This window comes from Garra rufa, chromosome 3, assembly GCF_049309525.1.
Source record: "Garra rufa chromosome 3, GarRuf1.0, whole genome shotgun sequence".
NCBI lineage: Eukaryota > Metazoa > Chordata > Actinopteri > Cypriniformes > Cyprinidae > Garra > Garra rufa.
The window spans coordinates 61,721,230-61,738,570 of record NC_133363.1 but is presented as its reverse complement, the minus strand read 5'-3'; the positions used below and the strand labels follow the sequence as shown (position 1 = coordinate 61,738,570).

The 17,341-nt window shown below is 32.5% G+C and overlaps 1 protein-coding gene across 1 annotated transcript in view; it reads right to left on the bottom strand.

Moving 5' to 3' along the window:
* Window positions 1–17,341, bottom strand: part of LOC141332293 (phosphofurin acidic cluster sorting protein 1-like) — a 95,514-nt gene that overhangs the window by 29,938 nt on the left and 48,235 nt on the right. The window contains exons 2-6 of the mRNA XM_073837425.1: window positions 7,688–7,775; window positions 5,127–5,216; window positions 4,923–5,048; window positions 1,389–1,533; window positions 1,170–1,258 (exon numbers count right to left, since the gene is read on the bottom strand). Coding sequence (XP_073693526.1) covers window positions 1,170–1,258; window positions 1,389–1,533; window positions 4,923–5,048; window positions 5,127–5,216; window positions 7,688–7,775 — 538 coding nt within the window. The remainder of the gene's footprint in view (window positions 1–1,169; window positions 1,259–1,388; window positions 1,534–4,922; window positions 5,049–5,126; window positions 5,217–7,687; window positions 7,776–17,341) is intronic.

The window sequence follows — 17,341 nt, the reverse complement described above, 5'->3', positions numbered from 1 at the left end:
AAACACTCGTCGTATGCGTGCATTTAGCCCTAAATGTCACACACACACACACACACACACACAAATATCTTATATATCTACACAATACAAAAGCGCTTTAAATGCAATATGAATTGCAATAGCCAACAGGAAACATTAATTTAATTAAAATATGAATTTAAATAATTGAAATATACATTTCTACGAAATATAACCTCTGCATGTGGTTTTTAGTTATACATTTACATCAGTTTGTTATGCACATTTAATTATGTTGAATGAATTTTACAGAATGCTGTAATTTATCCAAAATACTTAATGTGGCAGTTTTGATGACAATGTAATGTGTCATTGGAAATATGCCTAAATAAATGCATAATTATTAAAATAAATAAATGGCGCACACACACACGCACATACACACAGGGTTAAAAAAGTAATTAATTTATTTATTTATTCAACTGATTAAAAAAAAACATTTAAAATATTCAAATTAAACTTTTTAATGTACTTATTTATTAACAATGTAAGATTAATTTAATGTAATCTTACTTAAATGTATTGTATGTATATTTAAAATAAACAATAATACATTATATATATATATTTTTTTTTTAAGTAAATAATTTATTTACAAATATTTTTAAATTAAAATCTATTTACTAAAGAAAGTTAAAAAAAGTTTTTTTAAAGAAATTTTTTATAAAGAAATGTATTGAAAAATTTGTTATAGAATTTAATTAAACTAATTCACAAAAAAATTATAAACTAGTTTAATAATTAAATTCTAACTAATTTGTCAATACATTTCTTTATAAAAAAAAAATTCTTTAAAAAATCTTTTTTTTTTAAACTTTTTAGTAAATAGATTTTAATTTAAAAATATTTGTAAATAAATTATTTACTTATATATATATATATATATATATATATATTTTTTTTTTTTAAAGAAATAATTTAGAAAAAAAAAATATTTTTTTAATTATAATTTTTTTTTATTTTTAATACATTTTTATGTAAAACTAGTAATAATTTTAAAATATGTGAAATATGTGTAAAGAAAATTTATGGAAATTACATAATAAATTAAGATGTAATAAAACAAATGACTTAAATGTAAGAATATATATATGTTATTAATGTAATTATTGCAAAATGCCGAGTTGCTTTAACACACGCAGTTGACCTACATGATGAACGGGGTCATCGCTGCCCTCCTGCTCAGACGAGTAACTCTCCTCCTCTTCCTCAGAGTAGTTATCAATGTCTGGAGAACGATCTGACCACAAGAAAAAAACATCAACACTATACATTCACTTTATTCACACTGAACCACCAGACGACCGTCACATGACTCTGGAACACTTGACTCTGATTGGCCAGTCACAGTAAACTCGTTTGTTTCTCACCGTTCATCTTAGCTTTGGGTCCCTCGTGGTCGATGGGCTGACTGGACAGAGAATAAACGCGGATCTCAGCCACAGGGACGGACACCTCCTTCAGCTGACTGTGCAAACCCAGAACCTGAGCGCCCTCCGTGGGGTGCTGCATCACCTGACAACACCATCAATCAGCAATTAACAACTAGATAAATAATACAAACTTTAGGTTGGCTTGAGTAAGCCTAGCCTGGAAGATTAAAGCAGCTGTAACGTTTTTAACTTTATATAGATAGATTAGATGATTAGCATGTTGCTAGCATGTTTAGAATGTAGTTAGCATCATTTTTCTAGCATGTTTAGTATATTTTTTAGCATGATTAGCAAGGTACTAGCATGTCATTAGCAAGTTTCTAACATGTCATTAGCAGGTTATTAGCATGTTTATAGCATTATTAGCAAGTTACTAGATGTCATTAGCAAGTATCTAGCATGATTAGCAATTTGCTAGCATGTTTATAACATGTTATTAGCATGTTGCAAGTTTTTAGCATGTTTACCAAGTTACTAACATGTCATTAGCAATTTGCTAGCATGTTTATAACATGTTATTAGCATGTTGCATGTTTTTAACATGTTTACCAAGTTACTAACATGTCATTAGCAATTTGCTAGCATGTTTGTTACATGTTATTAGCATGTTGCATGTTTTTAGCATGTTTACGAAGTTACTAGCATGTCATTAGCAAGTTTCTAGCATGATTAGCAATTTGCTACCATGTTTGTAACATGTTATTAGCATGTTTTAGCATGTTTAGCAAGTTATTAGCATGTCATTAGCAAGTTTCTAGCATGATTATCAATTTGCTAGCATGTTTGTAACATGTTATTAGCATGTTGCATGTTTTTAGCATGTTACCAAGTTACTAGCATGTCATTAGCAAGTTTCTAGCATGATTAGCAATTTGCTACCATGTTTGTAACATGTTATTAGCATGTTTAGCAAGTTACTAGCATGTCATTAGCAAGTTTCTAGCATGACTAGCAATTTGCCAGCATGTTTGTAACATGTTATTAGCATGTTTTACCATGATTAGCAAGTCACTAGCATGTCATTAGCAAGTTTGATTAACAAGTTATTAGCATGTTTTTAACATTATTAGCATGCTTTTAACATGATTGGCAAGTAGCTAGCATGTTTCCAACATGAATAACAAGTTGGTAGCATGTTTCCAACACATTTCTAACATGACTAACAAGTTGGTAGCATGTTTCCAGGCTGACAAACAAGTTGTTAACATGTTTCTAACATGTTTCTAGCATGATTAGCAAGTTGCTAGTATATTTCCAACAAGAATAACAAGTTGGTAGTATGTTTCCAACACATTTCTAACATGACTAACAAGTTGGTAGCATGTTTCCAACACATTTCTAACATGACTAACAAGTTGGTAGTATGTTTCCAACACATTTCTAACATGACTAACAAGTTGGTAGCATGTTTCCAGGCTGACAAACAAGTTGTTAACATGTTTCTAACATGTTTCTAGCATGATTAGCAAGTTGCTAGTATATTTCCAACATGAATAACAAGTTGGTAGTATGTTTCCAGGCTGACAAACAAGTTGTTAACATGTTTCTAACATGTTTCTAGCATGATTAGCAAGTTGCTAGCATGTTTCTAGTATGATTAACAAGTTTCTGGCCTTCTAACATGATTAGCATGTTATTTGCATGTCATTAGCATGACAAGTTACTAGCATGTTTCTAACATGATTAGTAAGTTACTAGCATCACTGAAAGTTACTAGCATGTTTCTAGCATGATTAGCAAGTTATTAGCATGTTTCTAACATGATTAGCAAGTTACTAGCATGTCATTAGCATGTTTCTGGCATTATTAACAATTTGCTAGCACGTTTCTAACATGTTCTAGCATGATTAGTAGGGCTGGGTATTGTGACCAATTCGGCGATTCGATTCGATTCTTATTTTTATGGTTTCGATTCGATTCGATTCCGATTTCGATTTCGATTTCGATTCGATTCGATATCGATTAGCTATCAATATTTCATTTAAAATGTTAGTTTTGCAGACATGGGATCCATATTTTGATATAAATGCTGGTAACTGAAACTCTCCTACTTAAGTTTATTACTGAAATACACATCTACATTAATAATAGGGTGCACACAGTTTATTTTAAACAACTTTTATTTTAAATGAACACTGTAACAAGAAATCATACATATGTGCATCCATTGTACACCATGTAAACAAACTGCAAAATGCACATTACTGTAAAAAAATAAAAAGACTGTAAATGTGCAACAGTGAAATCTATTAAGAACTTCAAACATGTTTAAGAAATAAAACATTGTTCTAAATTCAAAACGTTCAAAAAAGGCCCATTATAAAGCCCTTGTCTGCGTATACAAAACATTCCAACTGTCCATAAAACTAACAGTTCTTAACTACAGCCTAATCATTTTTGATCACCAGATTTTTCTGCAAAAAAAAGCAGCTGATCAACATGTTCTGATAGCTCCTTTGCGCTGTGATTAGATCACCAGCAGTTGAGAAAACTCTCTCAGCAGGAACACTAGTGACACCTTCAGGACGAGAGGTGAATATTCATATCCTCTTACGTGAAGCACGCGCATTAAGAATCGATTCGGGGGTGGTCCGTCAGACGTTTAAAATGCATGACAATTTCACTTATTGTGCATGCCAATTAAAACTTAAAAAGTATCTGACGCTATGGCAAGCCGTTTTACCATTAAATACTCTTTGCTACACTAGTATGGCAAGCCGTTTTAGCATTCTATCCTTGTTTGTCTTTTATGTTCTAAAACATTCCTTCATTATTGTAATTATTGGTGAAAATAGTCGATCCGGAAGCTCACATTGTGTTGAACTATAGATCTGCTATTTTCACAACTTATAAGTGACACTACCCAACAGCAAAATACTTACTGACCTACATTAATTTGTTAAAAGACTACTTTTTTCCCTTTTTTTGACTAAAACTAGACTAAAACCTTTTTGACTTTTCGTCGACTAAAATTGGACTAAAACTATCACATATAGAAGTGACTAAAATTTGACTAAAACTAAGAAGCATTTTAGTCCAAAAGACTAAGACTAAGACTAAATCTAAGATGGTTGTCAAAAACAACACTGCACGGGATTAAGATGTCGTCGTTTTAGACAGCAAAGAGTTTTCTTTTAAAAAGTAAATTAAGGAATTGTGCCAGTGTTTTTCTGCTAGAACAACAGTGATGAAACGCGATCTGTAGAGCAGTTTGTCCGTTTAGGGCTACTGTAGAAACAATACGGCGACTTCCATGTGAGGGGACCCGCGGTGTGTGTAGATATAAACTGATAATTCTAAGGTAATAAAAACATAATGGTTCATTAAGTAAGGTCTTTATACACCCCTGAAAACATCGTTATGTATACTATATTGCATTTCTGTCTAGAGATCATCTTAAATATTACACATTGCACCTTTAAGTATCAGATCAGTATGTTGGTCAGAGTCAGAGTTGTGTCTGTGCTTCACCTCTGCCATGTTGATGAGGCCCAACGCCAGCGTCTTGTAGCCCAGGATGGTCCTGTTCTTGTACCTCTTCCTCCTCTGCAGCATGATCTGGAGCTTGTTGGCGTCTCGTTTCAGGAAGTGCGGATACTGAGAGGAGAGGGAGACGTCTGTGAGTGTTGATACGGACGTGACGCTGATACACTGATATGTTGGTGCCTCACTCACCTGTAAGGAGAAGGTGAGCTGCAGATCTGTTTCCGTTTGGCCGCTCGATGGCAACAGGATCTCGTTGGAACGGAGGATCCGCTTTGAGCCCTGACAGAAACACAGAGGACAGATGGAGAATAAACATCATTAGGGAAGGGTTTTGTCTTTAAGATCTGCAGAGAAGAGCATAAAATGCAGTGGGATTTGTAGTTTTTGAAAAAAAGTCTATTTTGCTCATTATAGATGCATTTTATTGATAAAAAATACTGTAAAATCAGTAATATTGTAAAATATTATTACAAATTAACATGATTGTTTTCTGTGTGAATATATTGTAAAGATGTAATTTATTTCTTTGATTCAAAGCTGAATTTATAGCATCATTACTCCAGTCTTCAGTGTCACGTGATTCTTCAGAAATCTTTCTGATATGATGATTTGACGCTCAAGAAACTTTATTATTAATAAACAAAAAAATAAATAAATATTTACATACCTGATTTGAAACAGAAATCTTCTGTAACATTATAAATGTCTTTATTGCCACTTTTGATCAATTTAATGCATGTTTGCAGAATAAAAATGTGAATTTCTTTGCAAATAACTAAATAAAACAAATAAAAATGAACTAAATGATTCAATACAAACGTTTTAAAATATAAATATTTTTGTAACATTTACTGTCAGTTTTGATCAATTTAACAACTTTGAATAAAAAATATATATATATAAATACAAATAAAATACTAAACTAAATAAAAATTGTGATTTTAAATAATAAATAAAATTGCAAATACAAAATAATTTAATTAAAAGAAATTATAAATAAATCTTTAAATAAATTATAAATAAAAAATAATTTAAAAATATTTTGAAACAAATCTTCTGTAACATTAATTAATAACATCAATTTAATGCATGCTCATTTGTTTCCAAATAACTAAAATAAATACAAATAAAAATGTTTTGAAATAGAAATATTTTGTAATGTGTTTACTGTCAGTTTTGATCAATTTAATATCTTTGAATAACATAAAAAATAAAGTAAAAAATAAAAACAAAAAATAAATACAAATATTTTAAAAATAAATACAAATAAATAAAATACTAAACTAAATAAAAACAGTAATTATAAATAATGAATAAATGCTAAATAAAAATGTCATTAATTTAAAGAAATGTTAAATATAAAAATAAATAAATACATTCAATAATTAATTATCAATAAAAAAATAAAATAATTAAAAATTAACAAAAAATTTAAAACATTATAAATGTCTTTACTGTCACTTCTGATGTTTGTGGAATAAAAATGTTAATTTCTTTCTAAATAACTAAATAAAATACAAATAAAAATTAACTAATTAATTTAAAAAAATGTTCTGAAATAGAAATATTTTGTAACATGCTTACTGTTGGTTTAGATCAATATATTGTATTTGAATAAAATAAAAAAAAGTAAAAAATAAAATGAATAAAATTACAAATACAAAAATGTCATTAATTTAAAGAAATTATAAATAAATATTTTAATTAATTAATTATAAATACAAAATAAAGTAATAAAGAATAAAAACAGAACTCTTCTGTAACATTATAAATTACTTAACTGTAACTTGATACATTTAATGGAAGAAAAATGTGAATTTCTTTGCAAATAATTAAAACTACAAATAAAAATTAACTAATTAAAAACAAATGTTTAGAAATAGAAATATTTTGTAACATTATAAATGTTTACTGTCAGTTTTAATTGATTTAATGTATTTGAATAAAATAAATGTATTTAAACAAATCAAAATAAAATACTAATCTAAATAGAAATAGCAATTTTAAATAATAATTATTATTAAATTACAAATACAATATACATGTAATTCATAGAAATTATTTGAAACAAACATTTTGTAACATTATAAATGTCTTTACTGCCACTTTTGATCAATTTAATGTATGTTTTCTGAATAAAATGCAAATTTATTTCAATTTAATGTTTTGAATAAATTAAAAAAATAAACTAAAAATAAAAACAATTAAAATAAATCAGAATATTGAAAAATAAAATACTAAACTAAATAAAAATATTAATAAAAAAACAGTAATTAAAAAATATCTAAATAAATTACAAACAAAATAAAATACATAGACACATCTTAAAAACAAATAAATAAATTCAATAATTATTTACAAATAAAAATAATTACGAATATTTTTAAACATAAATCTTTTGTAGCATTATGAATACATTAACTCTCACTTTTGATCAAATTAATGCATCTTTGCTGAATAAAAAATAAAAAATAAAGAATAAAATATAAAACAAACAAAAAAAATGACACTCATTATATAGGTTTTTTAGAATTTACACTCATTCATTTTGGAGCGTGATATGACTCTTTAGAATTTGACTGGATCATAAAAAGCAGGCAGTGATATTATTGGTTGATATAATTTTGCTGTTGTTTCAGATGACGAGCACTGATGAATGGTTCACAATAACACAGGAATGTGCATTTAAGTGAACGGGGTCGATTTATGTCTCACATTGAACAAGAAGAACGAGTGCAACAATCAATCACCTGCAGTTTGACAGCGATGACCACAGACGTCAAATCTTTATCCAGCTCCTTCAGCATGACCAGCTTCTTCAGCGTCAGATTGAAGAGTCTGCAAACACAATTCAATCCACAATTCAATCCATCACATCACAGCACAATATCATAACTGGAAACTGCCTTCAATCAATCCGTTCAATCGATTCTAACGGGACTGATGTAGTTTCAGCTTTATCATGACACAGTAACACATGAACGAGCACACGCGAGTCATTTTGGTCTGGTTTCTGAGGGTCGGGGAAGGTTAGCGAGTGAATTATTTACAGACGGCTCCTGAAATAGAGGCTCTTCCGACCAGAGCTTCTGCCGCACGGATCAATGACAATCTGAAACGGCTATTGACCAGATGATAGTCTCACACACAAACACACACACGCCTCAGACGGATGACGTGCGGTTTTACACGCCAGTATTCAATTTATTTTATTATCAGTCGTGAGATTGTGTAAAGTAAAGTCACTTGTGTTTAAATTTCTGCATTTTCTTCTACGTAAACTACGTCTCAGCTATACTGCAAAACTACTCACAATTCAATCTGTTTTTACAGCATGAGACAGATATTGAAAACACAGCGAGTGCAAAAGAAAATTAAACATAAGTAAAGATGACACATCATCTCCAGAGAGTAAAACAGCCAAAAGCACACAAGACAGACAAAATCAGCAGTGAATATTAGGGCTGTGCAATATGGACAAAATAATCATATTGCGATTTTTTGAACGAATATTGCGATTGCGATTTTATTTGCGATTTTTTTTTTTTTTTTTTGCTTTTTCAAACAAGCTACATACATACATTCTAAATGTATTCAGTGCACAAGAAGTGCATAACAAAACATTTCACAATGAAATAACATATTAAGTTTAATAAACAAAACTGTAGTAAAATTGTCTTTAAAACAGACAACATAAAATAAATTAGCCATGTTACTTTTTCCCCCCGGTACTTTAGCCTACTTTGTGTAATAACGAAAACATCATTTCAGTGGAAAAATAAGTCCAAAACTCTCTATTTTAACAATTTGAGGGCTCTACAATCTTTTTCTTTTTTTTTTTTTTTTTTTTTAATTCTTATGTGTTTTAATTTTTCTGATAATCAAAAAGCATAAACATTTATTTATTTTTAATCAAATGAAAAATAAACCCTTTTAATTTTTGGCAAACAAACAGAAGTTTACTGTTAAAATCAATCATGGAAGAAAAATTATATTCAGTTTAAAACGTTTAAATAATAATTAAGTGGTTAATCTTGTTGTAATACAAATTTTTTTATCATATATATTGTTTTATGTAAATTATTTAAATAGGAATATATAAAAACCTACATTATACTGTACAAATGTAATACAAGACTAATATTGTTCTGCTTCATGTTAAACCGTGCTTTTATTTTGACAGGTTGCCGTGAAGTTTCTGTGTGTACAGATGTGATGCTAGTTTTCTCAAATGAAACGGTAAAAGTGAAACTCACAGCAGCTTTGGAGATTGAGTGTATCTGTTCTTGTGAGATGCAAATGCAGGATCATGCAGGATTCATATTAAAACGGTCTTTTTGCATTTCAGTTTTCACAGACACTAGTCCATATCGCGTTTTGAATTAAGTGACAGACCAACTTTTGATTTATTAATTCAAAAATCGACGAATTACGTGGCATTCCGCGCTATAGTAGATTCCGTTTTTATGAATGGAGTTCGCGATCCAGTCCGTGTTTTCCCGGAGGAGACATTGTAAACGCGCGACCATGAAGAGACAGAAATGACATGCCTTGTAAATAAGATAAATAACATAATGCAATTTAGTTTCTTTAATAAAAGAACTATGTATAGACCTGTTCTATAGGAAAGATCACCTTAAATGACTTCTATTGTGATCTGGCGCTATATCGAAAATAAAATGAACTTGACGTTCAAGGGGGGCGGGGGTGCCGTTGGGGGGGATAGATAAAATCGCAGCCCTATGCGGTTTAGAAATCGCATGTGCTTAAATCGCGATTTTTTTGCGATTGCGATTAATTGCACAGCCCTAGTGAATATTATCTTTTTTTATTTAATCGTTATTTAGTAAATATGAAATGAGGTGTATTATTCATATTTAAAACTCTAAGTAATATTTTAATATTTTAATTAAAATTTGTGGAAATGGAATTACATAATAATAATAATAATAATAATAGTAATAATAGTAAGATTTTCAAGAACCCAAATAATTCAAGGGAAAAAACTAAATAAACCAGACAGTCAAAAACCCAAACAAGATGCATCAGAAAATCAGAGGGTGTTGACAAGAAACTACAGATAATTAACAACAAAAGGTCATGCAATTATATGATGAACATCAATTATGTCAGGAAAGTGGTCATCTGTCATACAGACAGAAGATGGGAAATTAAGAAGCAGAGAGGGAAAAGAGTTATTTAGATATAGTCAATATATGAGTTTTAAGCTGAGACTTAAAGATCTGGAAAGAGGAGGCAGCCCGAATATTATGGGGCAGGTTATTCCATAGCTTAGGGCATATAATACAGAAAGCCAGGTTTTAAGTTCTTGAAGAAAGGAAACAATAGAAAGGGGTGGACAAAGTGAGTTGGGTTGAACAGTCAAATAGATTTGAATATCATCAGCGTAACTATGAAAACTCGGACCATGACGTCTGATGATTTGAAGAACGTAAATGAGAAATAAAAGTGGACTGAGTACAGAACCTTGGGGGACACCATGGGAAACAGTGACAGTGTGAGATCTATTCTTATCTATCCTAACAAATTGCTGTTTACCCAATAGATATAAAGTTAGCCACTTAGCAGATAGTCAAGCAAGAAGGCAAACAGTATTAAAAGCTGCACTTAGATCAAGCAGAACCAGGATACTGTGGCCACCTGAATCAGAAACCAGAAGGAGGTCATTAACCACTTTTAAAAGTGCTGTTTCTGTGCTGTGAGAAGGACAGAAACCAGATTGAAACTGCTCATAAAGATTATGTTTCTCTAGATGAGACTGCAGTTGTGCTGCAACATGCAACACAAGTATTTTAGCAACAAATGGGAGCTTTGATATTGGTCTAAAAACTGTGTTATCAAGATCAGGTTTTTTAAAGGGGTCAGTGGATGCAAAACTAACTTTTCCATGTTGTTTGAACATTAATGCATGTTGGTAGTTTGTGTACACAACCACCTTACAATAAAAATCCACCCAGTGGTATTTTTTGAACTTTAAAACTTTAAAAATAATATCCCCTTTTTAAGTAATTCTCAGCTTATTGTCGGTGTGACGACACACAGACAGAGGCCACTCCCACGATAGTTGATTGACATGAGCGCCTTACCTTAGCCCCGCCCTCACCGAGCTGAAACAGTCCGACTCTGATCGCCATTGTGTGACTCAGGTGCAGGGGAAGACACGAATGTCTCGGATTGAGCGATTGAGGTGTTCTGTTGTTGGATGTAATAATGAACATAACAATAATCATTTACTCCCGACATCTGAGTTGCCGAAGATGCAGAGGATAATGTTACTTTCATTTTTAAAAGGAAAACACCGATCCCGATCTGCATATGCGTTTATGTTCGTGAGAATCGCTCCTGATGCAGCTTCACCCACAGCAGAAGTGAGTATAAGGGTTTTTTTATGCATCTTTGAAAATTGCCTGTAATGGCGATCTATTCCTCTCAGTTCTCTGCCATTTCCATAGGGGATCGGCACAAAGGATTTGACGCGTAAAATCACAAACTTGCGGTGTAACAGTTTACTTTTCGTTTGTCAGGATACAACAAAAATCAAAAATCAAACTTAAGAACTACTTACACTTCAAGCTTCAACTTAAATATGGTTTCAAAGAACGGTCAAAAGACTGTCTACCATCAAGCCCCTTCCTCCTTCTTCAACGGTTGCTTACGCATGCGTATTACGTCTGACATTACAGTTAACCTATGATAGGGCATGTACGCAATATAATATCACAAAATATGCAAACTGTAAATAACAATAATAACTCTTAACACAAATAATATAATATTACAGAAAAATATTACAAATTTCTAAACGCTCTTTATGGCTCTAACATTGCCTTTCTTAAAGGGGTCATCGGATGCCCATTTTCCACAAGTTCATATGATTCTTTAGGGTCTTAATGAAAAGTCTATAATATACTTCTCAATAGTAGTGTAAAAAAAACTACCCTTTTACCTTGTCAAAATCAGCTCTGCAAAATCTTAACTTATTTTATGGCATGGCCCCTTTAAATGCAAATGAGCTCTGCTCTCCCCACCCCTCCCCTTACTTTAGAGGCATTTAGTTGCATTTAGCCGCGTTTAGCCTTGGCGGCGAAACTTGCCAACAAGCACATTATTAAGAAAGGCTATATGCAAAGATGCATTAAAATAACCTTCTAATCACTTCTGCTGTGGGTGAAGCTGCATCAGGAATGATTCACACAAACATGGATGCATATGTAGATCGGGATCGGCACTGTCCCTTTTAAAAAGGTAAGTAACGCTATCCTCTGCATCTTCAGGGGCTCAGATGTCGGGAGTACATGACTGCTGCTATGTTCATCATTACATCCAACAACAGAACACCTCAATCGCTCAATTAGAGTCTTCCTCTGCACCTGAGACACACAATGGAGATCAGAGTCAGACTGTTTCAGCTCGGTGAGGGCGGGGCTAAGGTAAGGCTCATGTCAATCAACTATCGTGGGAGTGGTCCTTGTCACACCAACAAGAAGCTGAGAATGACCTGATTATTACCTTTAAAGATAAAAAAAAAACACTGGGTGGATTTTTATCATTGAAGCACACATAAATGTTCAAACTTGTAAAAGTTAGTTTTGCATCCGATGACCCCTTTAATAATGTGCTTGTTGGCAAGTTTTGCCGCTAAACGTGGCTAAAGTAAACATTACGGCTCATAATCCCAGGCAGAGAGGGGCGGGGCGAGCAGAGCTCATTTGCATTTAAAGGGACCCTGCAATAAAATGAGTTTATATTTTGCAGAGCTGATTTTGACAAGGTAAAAGGGTGCTTTTTACACTACTATTGAAAATTTTTTAACCAAAGTATATTACAGACTTTTCATTAGGACCCTAAAGAATCATATGAACTTGTAGAAAATGGCCATCCGATGACCCCTTTACGGATTGGGGTGATGGCAGCTACTTTTAGGTCTTGTGGAACATAACCAGTGGCAAGGGATCCATTTATAACACGAGTAATGGGTTGGATAATTGAAGGCAAAAGGTTTTTTAATAAGCATGTTTGAATAGGATAAAGTGTGCAGGAGGAAGAGTTAGATTTGATAATCAGTTGTTCAACCGCAGATATTTTTGTGGGTAAGAAAGTGTTGAGTGGGTGACATATCAAACTTGAAGAAAGGTGGAGGAGACAGGTGGTGAAATGAAAGATGGCTTGGTAAATGTTATCAATTTTATGTAGGAAAAAAGACTGAAAGCTTTCACAAAGATCAACAGAGCTATCTAACCAAACATATATAGGTCAGAGTGTTTGATTGGTGCTTCAATTAAGTTTACTGAAAATCACTGCCAAAACCGGAAACACTAATGCTCTCAAACAGCTACTGAAAACGTTGCTAGTTTGCTACTCTCAGTGATTCACTCCACAACACTGACGGCAGCACAAAAACACAGGCCAAAACAAAGCAGCCCGCGGTCAGTCGCTCTTCTGCTTGTGCAACGGAAGCGAAATATTGTGACATTAGTGCTTAACGGCAAAGTCACAAGAATTCATTGTGAAACCTACACTGCAACAAAAGCAAAAAACAACACTACAACTGACAGCAGGAGGACACTTCACGAGTTCGAAACCAAAGCTTGATTGCTTTAAACGCTCGGACAGCAGAAGCTGCGGCTAAACGCGTGTTATACAAGCAGACAGGCTTTTAGTGCGACGTGCTTGAGTGGGAACACGACCACAGCAAACTCGATTAATATTAAACAGCGACATCAGACACGAGCGTTTCCGACAATAATGAACGTCAAGACGAACTCCTTGCATATTCATCCGCGAGCTCCGCGATGAACAGGCTAAATAAAGACACTCAGATGGACGTGCGTTTCTGCACAACATGGACTAACTCTTGGAAAACCAGACTGAACCACACTGAACACTCGAGCTGCTTTCTTTGATTAATTATGGATGATCGTAACCGCTCCAGTGTGTGTGTGTTTGCATTTACAGGACGTGACACCTTCAACACGAGTTTATCTTCCATAAATCAGGTTATTACAGTCATAAAGCTGGAGATAAAAGCTGCACGGGTTCATAAAGTCTCGACGGACGGCTACTGCAAGCAGAGCTGATGTTTATAAAGATCAGATCAACTACAAACACAGCTGACCTTCTGTGGATCGGCTCCGCTGCTCTACATTGTTCGGTTGTGAATGCATTTCTAATGACTTCTATTGTTGTCTTATAGCTTTTTACAGTGTTGCCAAATTTCCAGGCTAAAAGCTCATCAAAACCGGTCCACTTCAACAAAAACCAGCCTAAAATTTTAACTGCCATAGATTTTTATTGCTATGTCAATCAAGGTTGATATCTCTTTAAATAATTATGACAAAATAAAATAAAGATAAACACATTAAAGGGAGAAAATATGCTTAGAATGTCCAGAAAACTTTTCAAAGTGGCAATTAAGAAATTTATCCCTTGGAAAAACACACAGCCCATAGCAAAATAAGCTAATTTTTGTGCAAAAAGTGCACAATAAAGTGATCAGAAAGCAATGAAATTTAGCTGGCATTTACTCTTGTTCGTGCACACACCCACCACAGCCAAAGACTCAAGACAGAAAAAAGCAGCCGATTGATTAATTTTTTAAAAGCAGCCCAAATTTTGTCTTCCCACCCAATGCGTTATTCTCCGGTCCTAGCCCAGCAAAAGAAGCCCGTCCAATATTGGCAATATTGGCTTTCTACAGAATTAGTTCAAAGTCAGAGTTGGAAATGTCTTGAAAATCTGTATTTTTGCATGCAAATTGTATAATATCCAAGGTACACATTTGCAGCAGTTGTTTAGTTAATTACCATATTGTATTTTTAGAATATTTTGGAATATTTGTCCCCTCCTCAAACTTACTGAAACACTACTTCGGTCACTACAGAAACACATAGTAATGCATCATTTAATTAGAAGGGTTACATTGACTTTTATATTAAGATTTTGCTTACATCTTCTTTGTAAATATATATTTTTTCTATTTTATCAAGGTTTTCAGAGGTAAATCAATAACACTTTTAACCATATTTCAAGTGTGATTTATGAGATTTGTTTTTTTTTAATCCAATTTTTCTTTGTAAAAGGCAAAAAGTTGATCATACTGATTTCAAAGTTAGGGATTCCTTAGTTTGAATATACACTGAACCAAAAACTATCATAACATCTTAGTTGATAATTCAGTATACTTTAGTGACAATTTTAAGGAATAACATTAAAAAAAACAAAGATATCACTCGCAAAACTGCACCAACTTTTTCAGTTGTGACTGTTTTGGTGCTGAAAAACACCCCCAAAAAACAAAAGATGCCACTAAATGTTGTCATGACTGTTTCAGTAGTGACAATTTTATGGAATAACATCCCAAAAAAAACAAAGATCTCACAACTGAAAGCCACCAAATGTGTCAGTCATGGAAAAAAAAAAAAACATTTGTACTGACAATTTTATGGAATAACACCCAAAAACCAACAATTTTATGGAATAATACCCCCCCCCCCCCCAAAAAAAAAACCCAAAGATCTCACTACTGAAAGCCACCAAATGTTTCAGTCATGAAAAAAAAAAATACATTTGTACTGACAATTTTATGGAATAACACCCAAAAACCAACAATTTTATGGAATAACACCCAAAAAAAACCCCCAAAGATCTCACTACTGAAAGCCACCAAATGTGTCAGTCATGAAAAAAAAAAAAAAACATTTGTACTGACAATTTTATGGAATAACACCCAAAAACCAACAATTTTATGGAATAACACCCAAAAACCAACAATTTTATGGAATAACACCCCAAAAAACTAAGAAATCACTCCCAAAACTGCACCAACTTTTTCGGTTGTAGCTGTTTTGGTACTGAAAAACACCCAAAAAAACAAAACAAAGATGTCACTACTGAAATGCCACTAAACGTTTTGGTTGTGACTGTTATTTTAAGGAATAACATCCAAAAAAACATAAGATTTCACTACCGAAACATTAGTGACAATTCTAAGGAATAACATAAAAAAAAAAACTAAAGATATCACTCCCAAAACTGCACCAACTTTTTCGGTTGTAACTGTTTTGGTACTGAAAAACACCCAAAAAAACAAAACAAAGATGTCACTACTGAAATGCCACTAAATGTTGTCATGACTGTTTCAGTAGTGACAATTTTATGGAATAACATGCAAAAAAAAAAAAAAAAAAAAAAGATCTCACTACTGAAACGCCACCAAATGTTTCAGTCATGAAAAGAAAAAAAAAAACATTTGTACTGACAATTTTATGGAATAACACCCAAAAACCAACAATTTTATGGAATAACACCCAAAAACCAACAATTTTATGGAATAACACCCAAAAACCAACAATTTTATGGAATAACACCCAAAAAAAACAACAATTATATGGAACAACACCCCCCCAAAAAAAAAAAACAATTATATGGAATAACACCCCAAAAACTAAGAAATCACTCCCAAAACTGCACCAACTTTTTCGGTTGTAACTGTTTTGCTACTGAAAAACACCCCCCCAAAAAACAAAGATGTCACTACTGAAATGCCACTAAATGTTTTGCTTGTGACTGTTATTTTAAGGAATAACATCCAAAAAAACATAAGATTTCACTACCGAAACATTAGTGACAATTTTAAGGAATAACATAAAAAAAAACAAAGATATCACTCGCAAAACTGCACCAACTTTTTCAGTTGTGACTGTTTTGGTACTGAAAAACACCCAAAAAAAACAAACAAACAAAGATGTCACTACTGAAATGCCACTATGTTGTCATGACTGTTTCAGTAGTGACAATTTTATGGAATAACATCCAAAAAAAAACAACAAAGATCTCACTACTGAAACGCCACCAAATGTTTCAGTCATGAAAAAAAAAAACATTTGTACTGACAATTTTATGGAATAACACCTAAAAACCAACAATTTTATGGAATAACACCCCAAAAAACTAAGATATCACTCCCAAAACGGCACCAACTTTTTTGATTGTAACACCCAGTTGTTTTGGTACTGAAAAACACCCCAAAAAAACTAAGATGTCACTACTGAAATGCCACTAAACGTTTTGGTTGTGACTGTTATTTTGAGGAATTCCACCAAATGTTGTCATGAATGTTATGGCAGTGACAATTTTATGGAATAACACCCAAAAAAACTAAGATATCACTCGCAAAACTGCACTAACTTTTTCGGTCGTTACTGTTTTGGTAGAGACAATTTTATGGAATTGCACCAAAAAAAAAAAAAAAAACCCAAAAGATTTCACTACCGAAACATTAGTGACAATTATAAGGGATAACACCCAAAAAAAACTAAGATGTCACTACTGAAACTTAATCAAATGTTTGGTCATGACTGTTATGGTAATGACGATTTTATGGA